Genomic DNA, 13,609 nt, shown 5'->3' with positions numbered 1-13,609 from the left:
ATTGAATTTGAAAATACCTTAGGTTAGTTAGAGCGTGGAGAAATGAGAATGTCTGGAAGGTGACATGAGTTTTTCTTTAAGAATAAGAGTGTAGCTATTGTCTGAGTTGTGGGAACTTTACCAGGAACTTGTGCAGGGTAAGGACTGTGTCCCGTTCCGCATTGCATCCCCAACAATGGGTGGTCAGTATGTGTTTGCGGAGTGACCTACTGGATGCCTTAAAAACAGTTGTTATTATGTTCTTTTTTTTAAAGATTTTATTTATTTATCTTAGAGGGAAAGGGAAGGAGAGAAAGAGAGAAAGAGAGAGAGAGAGAGACAGAGAGAGAGAGATATCAGTGTATGGTTGCCTCTCGTGTGTCCCCTGCCAGGAACCGGGAACTGGCCTGCAACCCAGGCATGAGCCCCGACTGGGAACCAAACCACAATCATTTGGTTCGCAGGCCTGCACTCAATCCACTGAGCCACACCAACCAGGGCTATTATGTTCTAATTGAGGGTCTTCCAGAGTGGTTTTTCTGTTTTTCTCTTTGAGGGTTAACTTATAAAAAACCCAGCTGGACAGGAAAAGAAAAGAAATTAAGTGACTATTTTACATAGAGCACATGAATAGGCCAATCTATAACCCCTTAGAAAGATACCCATTACTTACTCCTTCCCTTTTTCCTACTTAAAACAAAATACTTGGAGAAACTAATTTTAAAAACATCTTTGTGTATGTGTTTATCAAAACAAGGTAAGGTAGGGGATTCCAATACTGAGGCCTAGATTTTTATTAGTTTAAGACAGAAAGTAATTTCTGTTCTACATGGGTTTCACAGACCATGTAAAATGTCTTCCTTCACCTAAAAAGGGTTCATATAAATCACTGTTAGAACTATATATGTAATATATATTTACATAAAATAGACATGAAATGCAAGTTAAATGATATTTTTACTATGATTTCCATTACTTCACTATAAATTGCTATGCTTTAAAGAAAACCTTCCAGTAAGATACCTAATCAAATCTTACTCTCTGTCCCACTGCCTTCTCAGCTAACATTATTGGTGAGGTGCTTTCACACACTCAATTATTTGAAAACATTGCAAGTAGAGTTTAGCATATTTCTGTAATGGTAGAGGTTTATTTGTTTCTGGCCCACTGAAAATGGAAATTGAGTGATTAAATTCAAGCTTCCAAAGATACTTAAGAAAATAAATGACCTATTAGGGTTATTTGTTTTTAAATGAATGCAACTGAGCAAATTAAGCCTCATACAAAGTTATGATTTTGATGTCTGATGCTAACTCTGTGAACACCTGGTTTAGGAGAATATATAGCCAATCGCTATATATTATATGCATACTTGCCCACGAGCAACAAATAACACTATTAAATACCCCTAATAAAAATGTGGAAAAAAGACATGTTGTCTGCCTTGAGGGCACTGGAAGTTTTTAACTAAATTAGAAAAACACAATTGGAAAGCCTAATTGATTTGATCTAAATCTTTAAGAAAAGTGGTCTTGTATAGCTCTCCCAACAAGTACATGATATTTTATCAGTCTTAACCAATTTCAGTTTCTTGGATGGGATCCAAATGGCTTTATATAAAATCCACTTCTAGTTTAATAACAGCTACAATGGAAAGGTTGTTCATCACGTGCCAAATATAAAGATTAATTTCACTTCACATTTTGTACTTACTTAAATTGTGAAAGTTAAACTTTTCTACAATTTAACTTTTAAGAAATAGTCCACAAGAGGATCATTATTTTCCACTATAACATCAGGGTTATAACATCTAGGGTTTTTCCATCAAAACCCTAGAACCTGAGGCTGAGCTCACATTCTGACCCACTGAACTAAACTCACACTGGGGTTAAGATTTATGAGTCACTTCTATGGAGAAGATGAAACATTGTTAGACAAAAATGACTAAGTGGAAAACAGATTTTTAAAAAATCAAAATACTGAATAAGTAGACTTGCTCAATAGGAAGAATAAGAACATGACTATTTAGCATTAACATTTTTCATGTACACATTCAGCACAAAATTTCAACCCTGTGCAATATGATTTTCTATATTCTATGCACTATAGTTCTAAAACAAAAATAAAAATTTATGAAAGCAACTGTATAAAGGTGGTTACTTCAAATCTATAGTATACTTTTGATTTAGAGTATGCTATCCTAGAGCACATTTTGTAGATAAATTTCCCTTAGAATAGACCAAGGTATTCATAAAATAAAGTGCTTAAATGAATATTATAAAAGATCCAAGGTAAAGAGGGACATTAGAAGACCTACAATCTCAAGAGAATTGTATTAATCCACAAAGAAACTTTTTCCCCCCAAAAGGAAAATATATGATATCTAAAAACAAATCAACCAACTCTGTTTTGTTTGTTTTTATTGTCCCATGAATTGACTGTTTATATTGACTGACAACAACAGAAATTCATTTATAAACTTTAAGATGAAAAGAAATGGGAAATTAAATAGCTAAAACTTTGATAAACAGCTCATGAATTGCTTCTCTGTATGCTTGAATTCTAGAATCATATAAAATCAATGGCTATTACTTTTATATATATTATATTACTCAATACTAATTCACTCACTCATTCTTGAAGTTAACTCTTAGAGGCAAGGCTTTCTGCTAAGTGCTGAGAAACCAGAGCTCTGGTCTGAGGGTTGTTTAGATTTATGGAGGAGATGGGTAGAGAAATAGGTAAATTTAAATCAAAGAACAACGATAACAAAATATGGAAATGATGGTATAAATATGCATTAATTTTGTGAGTGATAGAGACACACATGAAGAGGAGGCAAAAATAGGGAAGAAGATGAATTAAGTTTAGGGCAAAAGAAGTGGGATGTAACTATGGGATCTCCATGCAAAACATTGTGCTGCCTGTTAGCTTGTGTTCCTTCAGACACATTCTAGGTCTTTCTCCTGCCCCCTTCTCAGTGTAGCTGCTCCCTAGGCTGTTTCCTCGTCAGTTGACTTCCAGTGGGATCTGATCAGGTACTGGAGAGACTGGAGACTGGGAGGAAAGGAGACACTAGGATATTTCTCCCCATCCTGTAGGTCTCGGAATATATCTCTACTGTTTGCTGTGTTGCTTCCCTGTTTCCCACTCCCAGAAAGACAGGTTTGTCCTGGTTGCTGTGATCCTCAGACTTCAGACTACAGAGACAACAGCTTCTTTCTGCTACCTTACTGTATGTCCTGCTTCATGTTTAGTCTCTTCTACAGGTGATAATAATTGCCACGTGTAAATTTACTTTAAATACTCAGAGTGGTTTCCATAGATTTCGGATGGTAGATTTGGGACTAATCGACAAGCATTGATGAGTTCGTGCAGAGAGGCTGGGTAAATGGACTGGTGGATTGAAGACGGAGCCCTGGGGATTTTGGCAACAGAGAGAGGAAGCACAGTCTTTGAACAAACCCCAATTTTTTTCTAGTATAACCAGAAAAAAAATATGATACCTACTTAGTTCCACAAGGCACCTTAGGCACCCCTTGGACCCAGCACTTGTCAGGTGAGGTTTCTGAAGACACAGAGATCAGGCCACCAGTTTGGTACCAGGACCAGATTTGAAGCCCAAATTTGGGTTACCCATTTCACCATCGAGCGTCCTTGTGATCCTGTGCCTTTAATCATTGTTTAATAGCATGCAATTTGGCATCATTTTCCTGGGTTCACTTGCTCTTATCTCGTATGACGTTTACACTTCCATTTCTTTTTATGTAAAACAAGTACATGGTATCATTTCTCTACATACGTAGTTTTAAGAAATACATGACATAATACATTGGAAGTACTTAGAATAGTGTAAAATAATAAGTACAGTTAAAATTATGGATGGGTTGGCACAATTTGTTCAGCATAACAGTGCTACTGGATATTATCACATTATTATGAAAGATAAGCCAATGGTTGTGTGCCTTGCAGATACTGGTTATGTGTTTGCAAAAGTTAAGGGTTTTTTTTCCCCCTTGCATTTGTAAGAACATTACCATTTGTTTAGTGGCGCCAAATTTAGTTTCAAATTAGGTTTTCACTTTAGAAGTTAGTTCAGTAATTATTCTTTGTAAGATAATTTTTACATCATTAGTTTCATCTGTTGACTCCAATGACCTTTCATTATTTATTTTTATAAGCATGATATTTTAAACAAAAAAGTTTTAAAATTTGAAGGAGATTTTTTTCCCCTGAGGTTTTCATCCTGTCAGCATTCTCTTTCTTCTTCCTATTTTGAAGTTCTCACACCCAAACACTGGAATGTTAAATTACAACTGAGGACATTGAAAAATTATAAAATGAAGTTATAAAATCATTCTAACTTAAATCATTCTTATTTAATAGTGCTTTTGCCAGTGCTTTTCATAGTGCTTTTTGTACTTAAAAATTAACCATCATAAAAAAAATCAAAACACTTCTAGGGTAGTGTATAGATTCAACCAAAATCCAGCACCATGAACCTGAACTTACCTTCCGAGTCTGCCAGTCCCACTCCTACTCCTGGCTGTTTCATAGGCTCTTGCCCATTCTGCCCCATCTTCCCTCTGTGTATAAAGAAAATCAAAGATTAAGCTATTTTTGGTTATGTTCTCCTAAATGCAAGTGAGGAGGCCAAGACTGCAAGAATAGAATGACATCATATATTCAGATCTGCAGTAAGTTTCTTGAGTGGCAAACATAAACACAATAAATTGCTCTACATAATGAACTTTATTGTTTTACTCCTTTCCCACATACATAATGTTAATTTTAAAATGGAAACTCATTTATTATTCCTACACAGTCCAAACTAATACCTCAAAATTCAGTGTCTTGTTTGTTGACTCATTTATTAAAGATCAGACTAGCATGAAATTTTCAATGCTTTAGAATTTGAGGGTGGTTATTTTCCACTTTCAACTCAAAAAAACGAGAAGGTTTTTTTATACCTTTACTCTTAGTTATGATGAGTTGTACAGATCTGTTGATGAGAAGGAAAATTCTGAATTAATAGCATAAAATAATACTGTAATAACACAGGTTTTTATTTCACTTACTGGCTTCCTTTCAGATTCTTCCTGTGTTTCCAGCTGTGTGGAGCATCCTGGCTTTTGAAGTCAGGCTGCTTGGTCTCTGCTTCAGCTTTGCTGTTTCATGCTATGTGTCATCTAAGGCAAATCTACATAATCTGGTGAAGACTATTTCTTGTTTTGCAATATAAGGACAGTAGCATTAGCTACCATCTGGTTATGAGAAAACTACATGGAAAGTACTGTATGAAGTACTTAACCCTGTGCTTGAAACATCATAAAATTCAATAAATATAAAGTATGAATGGTAGGCGTGCACATAATTGCCTTAGAATTCAGCCAGAGCCTGCTACTTACTTCTAGTTTCAGACTCGAACTTGTTGGAAAGCCAACTAAATAATTTATAATACTTTGAGCACTGTGGGTTCAGAATATTGATAATGTAACAGGCAAAAGACTGTAGGTCATTTCTCTCTTTTTAGTCAGAAGAAAGCTATATAGCATAAAATATTTGGGAATTGCCTTCTATGGACATGTATAAGATGTCCTAAAAGCTGTAATAAAAATGCATGTTAAAAAGAGTGCTTGAACAAATGAACATATTGATACTGTGCTTTCTAGACAATAATTCTAACACAGCAGGAGTTAGTAACAATTCTTACTTTCACAAAAATATTTGGTTGGCTGAACTTACTAAAAATGTGACCGTACTTATTTCTTAAGAACTTAATCATACAATATCACCCAAGTAATCTACGTATTTAATGCAGTCCCTATCAAAATACCAATGGCATCTTTTCACAGAACTAAAACAAATAAGCCTAAATTTATATTGAATCACAAAAGACCCCAAGTAGCCAAAACAATATTGACCAAAGAAGAATAAAGTGAATGATTTATACTACCTGACCTCAAACAATATTGATGGTGAAAGACTAGGGTGGGTGGAAGTTGGGTGGCTGAGTAAAAAAGATGAAGGGATTAAGAGGTATACATTTCCAGTTGTAAAAATAGTCACAGGGCTGTAATGGACTGCATTGAAATGATACCATAATAAGTACATCTGGTGGGTCCTAGATTCATCGGGGTGATCATTCCGTAAGGTATATAAGTCACTACGTTGTACACCTGAAACTAATACAATATTGTATGTTAATTATAATTCAAAATAAATATTTAAAAAGTACCTAATTACATCTTACTTGAAAACTGCTCTAAAGATCCTTTTATCATTCTCCCAAAAATTGTTCTGTGCACAATGAAAGAGGAACAGATGTAACTCAGAAATTATTTTATCCTGATAGCCATTACATTGTTCCATGTTGAAAATTCTAGTCAAAGGTTTCAGCACAAGTTTTTATTGTGACTACGTGAAACACAAAATGCATGCAAAACATTAGAAATTGTATATACACATATACATTTATTTTGGTATATGGTGTAAAAACATGGTTGGTCCAATTTCCTTTTTTGCTTGTATCTGTCAAGTTTTGGTGATACCACACTAAAGAGACTATATTTACCCTAGTATACATCCTTGCATTCTTTGTCATGGATTAACTGACCATAAAAGTGAAGATTTCTGGGTTCTCTATTCTATTACATTGATCCATATATCTGTTTCTATGCCAGTTCCGCACTGTTTCGATTATTGTAGATACGTAGTACTTTTTTTTGTATGAGGCAAAGTAGGTTTATAGTTATTCATATGGACAATAATATAATAATAATTATTAATAATACAAGAATAAACTGTGTTTTGCATATTCACAACTGCAAACCTACTTTTGTCCCACTTTGTATTCATATGCAGGCTATGTATATACACGTGCATTTACATACACACATACACACATGTATTTATATATACATACATATACACACATATACAGAATATAGTCTATATACACAAATATTCATGTGTATATACATAGATATATGTATGTGTAGGTAGATATACTCTATATGAATATATACAAAATTACTACAAATCTACAATAATAAAACACAACAGGGTAAATGCAGTCTCTTTAAAAAGTGGGGTTGGCAAAACTGGGCAGATACACATAAAAAATGGAATTGGAACACTTTTTTCACACCATGTACCAAAATAAACCCCCAAAAGATTAAAGGTTTAAGTGAAATTATAAAAGTTATAGAAGAAAATGTGGTAAACTCTTTGACATCACTCTTAGCAATACCTTTCTAGGTATAGCTCTCAGAGCAAAAGAAACAAAAGAAAAAAAATAAACAAATAGGGCTACATTTGACTAAAAGGTTTTTGTGCAGTGAAGTAAAACATCAACAAGACAAAAGACAATCTAATGGGAGAACATATTTGCAAATGATACTTCTGATAAATGGCTAATATAAAAAATATGTAGGAACTCATACAACATAGCACCAAAATGAAAAACAATCCAATTAAACATGGGCGAGAGGACACAGACATTGCCAACAGACAAAACATTCTTAACATCACTAAGCATCAGGGAAATTCAAATTAAAACCCAAATGAGATGTCACATCATCCCTATCAGAATGGCTGTCACCAATAAACCCACAAATAACAAGTGCTGGCATTTGTGGAGAAAAGGGAGCCCTCATAGATTGTTGGTGGGATTGTAAATTACTGCAGACTCTATGGAAAATAGGATCGAGATCTCTCAAAAAATTAAAAGTAGAGCTAACATACCACGTAGCAATTTCACTTCCGGGTACTTAGTTGAAGAAAACAAAAGCACTAAATTGAAAAATACATAAGGGGGAACCTCCTCCCTTAAAACAAAGGAGAATTATTTTCTGGAGGGTGGCACCTTTCTAGTACAGGCATTCCCTGCTAGGCGATTGTTCTAGAAACCCATCTCTATGAGTGTACTAGTTGGAGTGTTTGGGAGAGGCTGCGTTTGGCTTCAGTGACTTTTTAAAAAAGACTCAACCTGTTTGCCCATTTCATGCAGGGTGATTTAGCAGTGCACCTGCCGACACCATGTTGAGTGCTGAGCCGCTTTTGACCAAAAATGCCAGGATGCCCATACCCCACCCTTCCCTATTCACCCCAGGTCCCTCCAAGCACCTTTTTGTTTCCCCAGATGACATGCAGTCATCGCTTCTAATGAAAACTGATTCTAACATTAGATACTTAGTTAAAATGTACATTAAGTGAATTTCCATGATTGTATAGAAATTTTTGAAGCCCTGGCTGCTGTAGCTCAGTGGATTGAGCCTGTGAACCAGAGGATTGTGGTTCGGTTCCCAGTCAGGGCACATGCCTGGGTTGCGGGCTGGTTCCCTGCAGGCCAACTCCCAGCAGGGGACCCACGAAAGGCAACCATACATTGATGTTTCTCTCCTTCTCCTTCCCCTCTAAAGATAAATAAATAAATAAAATCTTAAAAAAAAGAATTTTTTGGCAGCATTATGAAGCTAAATGAAGTAAAAAAAAAGTACCTGTGAGTTGTACCTGAGTTGTGTGAAGGATGCAATAATCTTCAGCTCAGAAGTTTCTCACTATATAATTTATAATTTATCTTCATTACTCAGTCACCAAATAGTTACTGAGCCCTTATGTTTGCCCAGGCAACAATTGTGTTAGGCACAAGGGGGTATATAAAAACGCTACTAAATTCTGCCTTTACATATGTATCCCCTGTAATGCTTTGCAAAAGGGAATTTTTGGTTGCGTCATATGAAAGAATAAGAGTCTCCTAGGCAGTTTTGAAAGACTTTGATTTACAAGCAAAATAGGAAAATGTGGAAGAAATCAGAACTGGAATCTGCTATGTAGTAAAAATATGTAATATACTTCTACTTCAGATATTCAATATTCAGGAAATGATACAGTTTACTCTCCAAAAGTTGTAACTGTATCATCAGTGCAAAATTAGTATTTTGAAAGGCAAGGATAAATGGCAAAGTTGTTATGGGATGTATGATGCAAAACCTTTTGAATTCATATGATATTTGCAATTTATAGAGAGGAATTCAATGAATTTACTAAAATTCTCTTCAAACTGGATCACCAGGGGCTGAGAACCAATGAGGTCAGACTTCTTTTAGAAATGATTTTCAATAAAAGAGAAGTGATCAAATACAAATAATTTTATTGGTCTGTGGCTAAGTCTTAAAAAATAAAAGACAGACATGATCCAACAAATGCTCAATTTAGGAAAAATATAACTAGAAAATCACAAAATGAGCATGTTTTCAATGTACAGATACATTTCCCCCATTATTTTGCTTTTTGTAAATTGAGCCATTATCCAATATGAGTACTATTCTGCAGATCAAAATGAAAGTTTATGTGAAAAACGCTTGACGTTAAAAAAATGAGAAACAGAAATTCCACTCCCAAGAACGTTTAACTCAACTTTGAAGAAAATGAAAAAGACCCTTTAACCGGGTTCCAGCCCAGGGGTCTGCAAGGTCTTTCTGTAAAGGGACAGAGAGCCAATGGTGTGAATGGTCTCCTTCGAAGGGTCCCCCCCTTACAATCACTCACGATTGTCCTTGTAGTGGGAAGTGACATTAGGAACACATAAAGGAATGGGCGTGGCTGGCTTCCAATAAAACTTAATTTAGGACCCTGAAAATTCAATTACATATGATTTGCATGTGTCATGAAATGCTATTCTCTACTGTTTTTTTCTCTTTAAAACATGTAAAGATCCAAAAGCTATTTTTAACTCACAGAACTTACAAAACCAGATGGCAGGCTGGATTCACCCTGGCCTAGATTCTGCATCTACGTGGACCAGTAGTGTTTTTGAAAACCCAGAAAATTACTACTGGGGAGGAGAAGGGAAGGTCTAAATGTTTCAGTTTTTATATTGGAACAGACAAAACCTGCATATTTATCTTGGGTGCTGCTGAATTCTGCCACCAATATGATTAAACCCATTTTAGCACATTCTAAATGAGAAAGTAGTTTTAATTTAATTTGCAATATGATTTTTGAGGCTTTACATATTATAAATGAACTTTATTCCAAAAGTATCTACTCAGGGACCTATGTACTACATGATATTTGTTCTAGAGAATACGAAAATACTCAAAACCTTTGATTTTACTTGTACTGAGGTTTATGGTTGAAAAAGATGTGTGAGGAGCCCCGTGTGTTATCTACTTCAAATATGATATGTGAGTTCTTTAAATATGTTTAAATCTCTCCTGATTCAAAGTAAATGAATCTATGTTTATCTCAAGTAACAATAATGTTTGTTTGGTCATTATGTCATTAAAGCACAAGTCAGCCATAGCTAATCAGATTTTTTAAATCAGTTTTTCCATTAAATACAAATTGCACTAATTAAGTAATGCTACTAGTGACCAGCATTCATCCTTAGAATTAACTAAATTAATACATTCTTTCCTGTATAGTCTATTATTTATGTAAGCATGAACAGTGGAAGTGCTTCAGGGACAATGAGTCAGAATTGGATAATTATCTGGTTATTTCCTGTTCAATGGTAAGAAGAGCTTACTCACTATGCTGCTAGCTTTGTAGTGAGAAAAAAGGAACCACTTACATCCTTGGAATAGGAAATAGATTAGTCTCCCCTGCAGTGCTGCTGCTTCCTTCACTGTCCACGCTATACCCACTGCCAAAGCTGCTGCCCGAGGAGCCGGTGGACACGGAGCTTTCTGCAGGCCGGTGATTGGTAGGCTTTGCTGCATGGTGTGGGAAGAGTCAACAGCACAGTGAATCAGTGATGCTCCCAGCGATCTCCAAATGCATACTTATGCATTTTCTTCATTTACACGTATAAAGAAGCAAGAACTCCACATTTCTTAACCTGCCTTTCATTTCGTTTTCCTTAAGGGGCAATGCACAGTGGCAACACTAGCATACAGGATTGCTTTATTGGACATAAAGGGAAAAATAATCACTTTCAGGGATAAGCCATCATATTTTTAGACTGAGTTAAACAGTATATAACTATTCTACTATTATTATTTGTGGTTTAATTGTACAGCAGTGCAATAACGATATGGCAAGCAAATACAAATTTCGGCTATTGTGTGGTGAAAGGAATTTAGAGAGAGTTGGGTAGATAAAAACAGCAGGGTAAGGAAAATTGCTTCATTATTTCCATGTTAATAACTAACAATCTATTTTTCTGTTGAGAAATGAGGATACACAATAGAACAAATAATTTCAAGAAGTGATTGAAAATTCTGTGCTTGTTTATATGCAGCTCTACCAACTGCCTCCAGCAGGTTCCTCAATGTAAAGATATTTGTTTCCTTTAAGCATTTCTTAGTTTGTGATCAGCACTTATTTTTAAAATTTCATGAGTTTGATTTTTTTTTGGATATAAGAATCCATGTTCCCACAGAAACATAATACCTTTGTGCTGTAAATTATGCAGTAGGAGTATAGTACTACTATTATTAGTGGAGTTCTAGAATAGAGGAGATTTAGGGGAATTTTTGATGTAAAAAGAAGAGAGGGTAAGCGTTTCCCCCTCATTTTTGTAGAGAGGAGATCCTCCAGGCAAATTTTACAATTGTTACTTATTCTCTTCAATCTGGTCAGAGTTGGAGAGCATGAGCTTTGATCTTCCTGATGTGGTTTTGAATTCCGACTCATTTTGTAGGAAACCTAAGAAGTCTCAGCTTCCTCATTGGAGCACATGGGGTCAGTAATGCCTGTCTCACAAGCTTGTGCCTATGAGGAGCGAGAGGAAGCAAGAGCCCAGTGACGTGCTGTTCTTCACCGTGCCATACCCCAAGCTCTCATCAATGGCTCTTCCCTGCTGTCCCTGAGTGTACCTAGTCCCTGACAGTAAATTGGCCTGGGTTCTCTTCTAATTCTGGACTGCTCTAGGCTACCAAGCTAAGGGTCTCTCTTTCATGGATACATCTCTGTTCAATCAAAAGTTTTATAAGCAGTTGGGATAGATTCATACCACGGGATGAATGGTTGCTAATTTTTTAATGATCCTTAGATAGCAACATAATTCTTAAGGAACTATATACAAGCCCAATGACTTCGATGTGGGGGAATTTTAATGTAATCAATATAACCGAACGACGCGAAAATACAGAGATGGTGAAGGAAACCATGTAGGGGTGGGGCATCAACAGGGAAATCGGGACTGAGTCTCTCAAACGTTTTCGCTTTTTCCTTATTTCAGGACAACGTATTCTCGGAAGCTGCCAGAAAATTTTATATCTCTTCCAATGCTTGTAGGACCCCTTTCTCAGAATGGGGGGGTGGGAATAGAAATATTTGTTAGTCAATTACCTATCAGATGTCTGTAGCTGGCAATAGCTATTTAGAAAAAGGCTTGCATCCTGTTAAATAGCCAGTGACAAGTGAATTACTAGTAACCCATAGGAGTAGATTTGCAGGGACAGAATGTTTGTTTAATATTTTCTTCAAATTATTTAGAAGAAACCCAAATGGTGTATTAGGTATTAAACATTCAAAAAATGTTCAACGTGGAAAGTTAATGACTGATATAAAATTATTAACATTTATGAGGTAAACTATTTAATCAACCACATAGTACGTCAGATTAGTCAACTGACTGTAAACATAGGAAAGCTGTCACATATTTTGATTGTCATATAATCCCACCAAGATTGTTTATAATTTTAGTATGATATTGAATAAAAAAACTTTAATTTCATTGACTGAAAACTAACAATATACTATTTTCAAAGACAAACCTTAATTAATAAACAGTATTTGTAAATCAATGTATTTTTACTAAATTAAAACAATTTTCACCCCCCACCAAATCTTATAATTTATCAAAATAGCCACATTCTAGAAATAATGCCTTACTTACATTTAAAATATTAAATCTTTCTTTTTGGAACGCTGATTTTACCTGATATAATTTCTAGTTCTGTTCCCCTTCTGGGAAATTTGAGATGTGTGCGGAATGCAAAGCAATGTAAGAAAAAAGGAAGAAGGTCCAGCCGAAGTGAGGCCTGCTTGAGTGAGGTTGGCAGGGTACGTGAATGTCTTGCATGAGATGAACGGCAACTTGAACGTTTTGCCTAAAATGTCAAATGGTGTGCTTGAGTGTGACATTGTTATGTTACAGAATCACGTGCTCATGATTTTGTAATAAAAGATTTTGCAATTAAAAAGGGGGCGCTATCTGTGCTGGACCCCAATATGAAGGAGAGACAGCTCTTTCACCTCATCTATGTGAACAGAGATCTCCTTTGGAAAGACCGCAGATGCTGTTTGTTTAAATGCAAATAAATGGCATTTTATAAGAATATAAAAGGAAACAAAACTAAATCTATGGAACATTTACAGGTATTGAAATTAAGTCTCATCTACCTAACAGCTTTGCAAACAAAATTACCTGTAAGATTGAGTCTAGAGAAATTTTGGGTAGTTAAAAGTCAGGTAACTAATTTAAATAAATATGGGTGTTTGGCATTATCTTAACAAAACATCTGGTGCTTGACTGCCTTTTCAATTCTCAATCTGATATGTAAGTGTAGGGTAGAATTAGAGAGCCTGACATTCAGTTTTTGTAAATAAATTCAATTAAAATGCAGAATGGACCTTCCCTTTTTACCAGGATATATCTATCATAGCATAAGCAGTC

At 35.4% G+C, this 13,609-nt stretch overlaps 1 protein-coding gene across 1 annotated transcript in view; it reads right to left on the bottom strand.

The window, feature by feature from the left end:
- PCLO (piccolo presynaptic cytomatrix protein) overlaps window positions 1-13,609 on the bottom strand; it is a 371,031-nt gene that overhangs the window by 38,477 nt on the left and 318,945 nt on the right. Inside the window, exons 21-22 of the mRNA XM_037066144.1 lie at window positions 10,559-10,700; window positions 4,492-4,565 (exon numbers count right to left, since the gene is read on the bottom strand). Of these exons, the coding sequence (XP_036922039.1) occupies window positions 4,492-4,565; window positions 10,559-10,700 (216 nt within the window). The remainder of the gene's footprint in view (window positions 1-4,491; window positions 4,566-10,558; window positions 10,701-13,609) is intronic.

Source organism: Sturnira hondurensis, unplaced genomic scaffold, assembly GCF_014824575.4.
Source record: "Sturnira hondurensis isolate 20B ecotype Veracruz unplaced genomic scaffold, ASM1482457v3 Scaffold0016462, whole genome shotgun sequence".
NCBI lineage: Eukaryota > Metazoa > Chordata > Mammalia > Chiroptera > Phyllostomidae > Sturnira > Sturnira hondurensis.
Note: the sequence above shows the minus strand (reverse complement) of the source record. Positions and strands in the feature narration are given on the sequence as shown.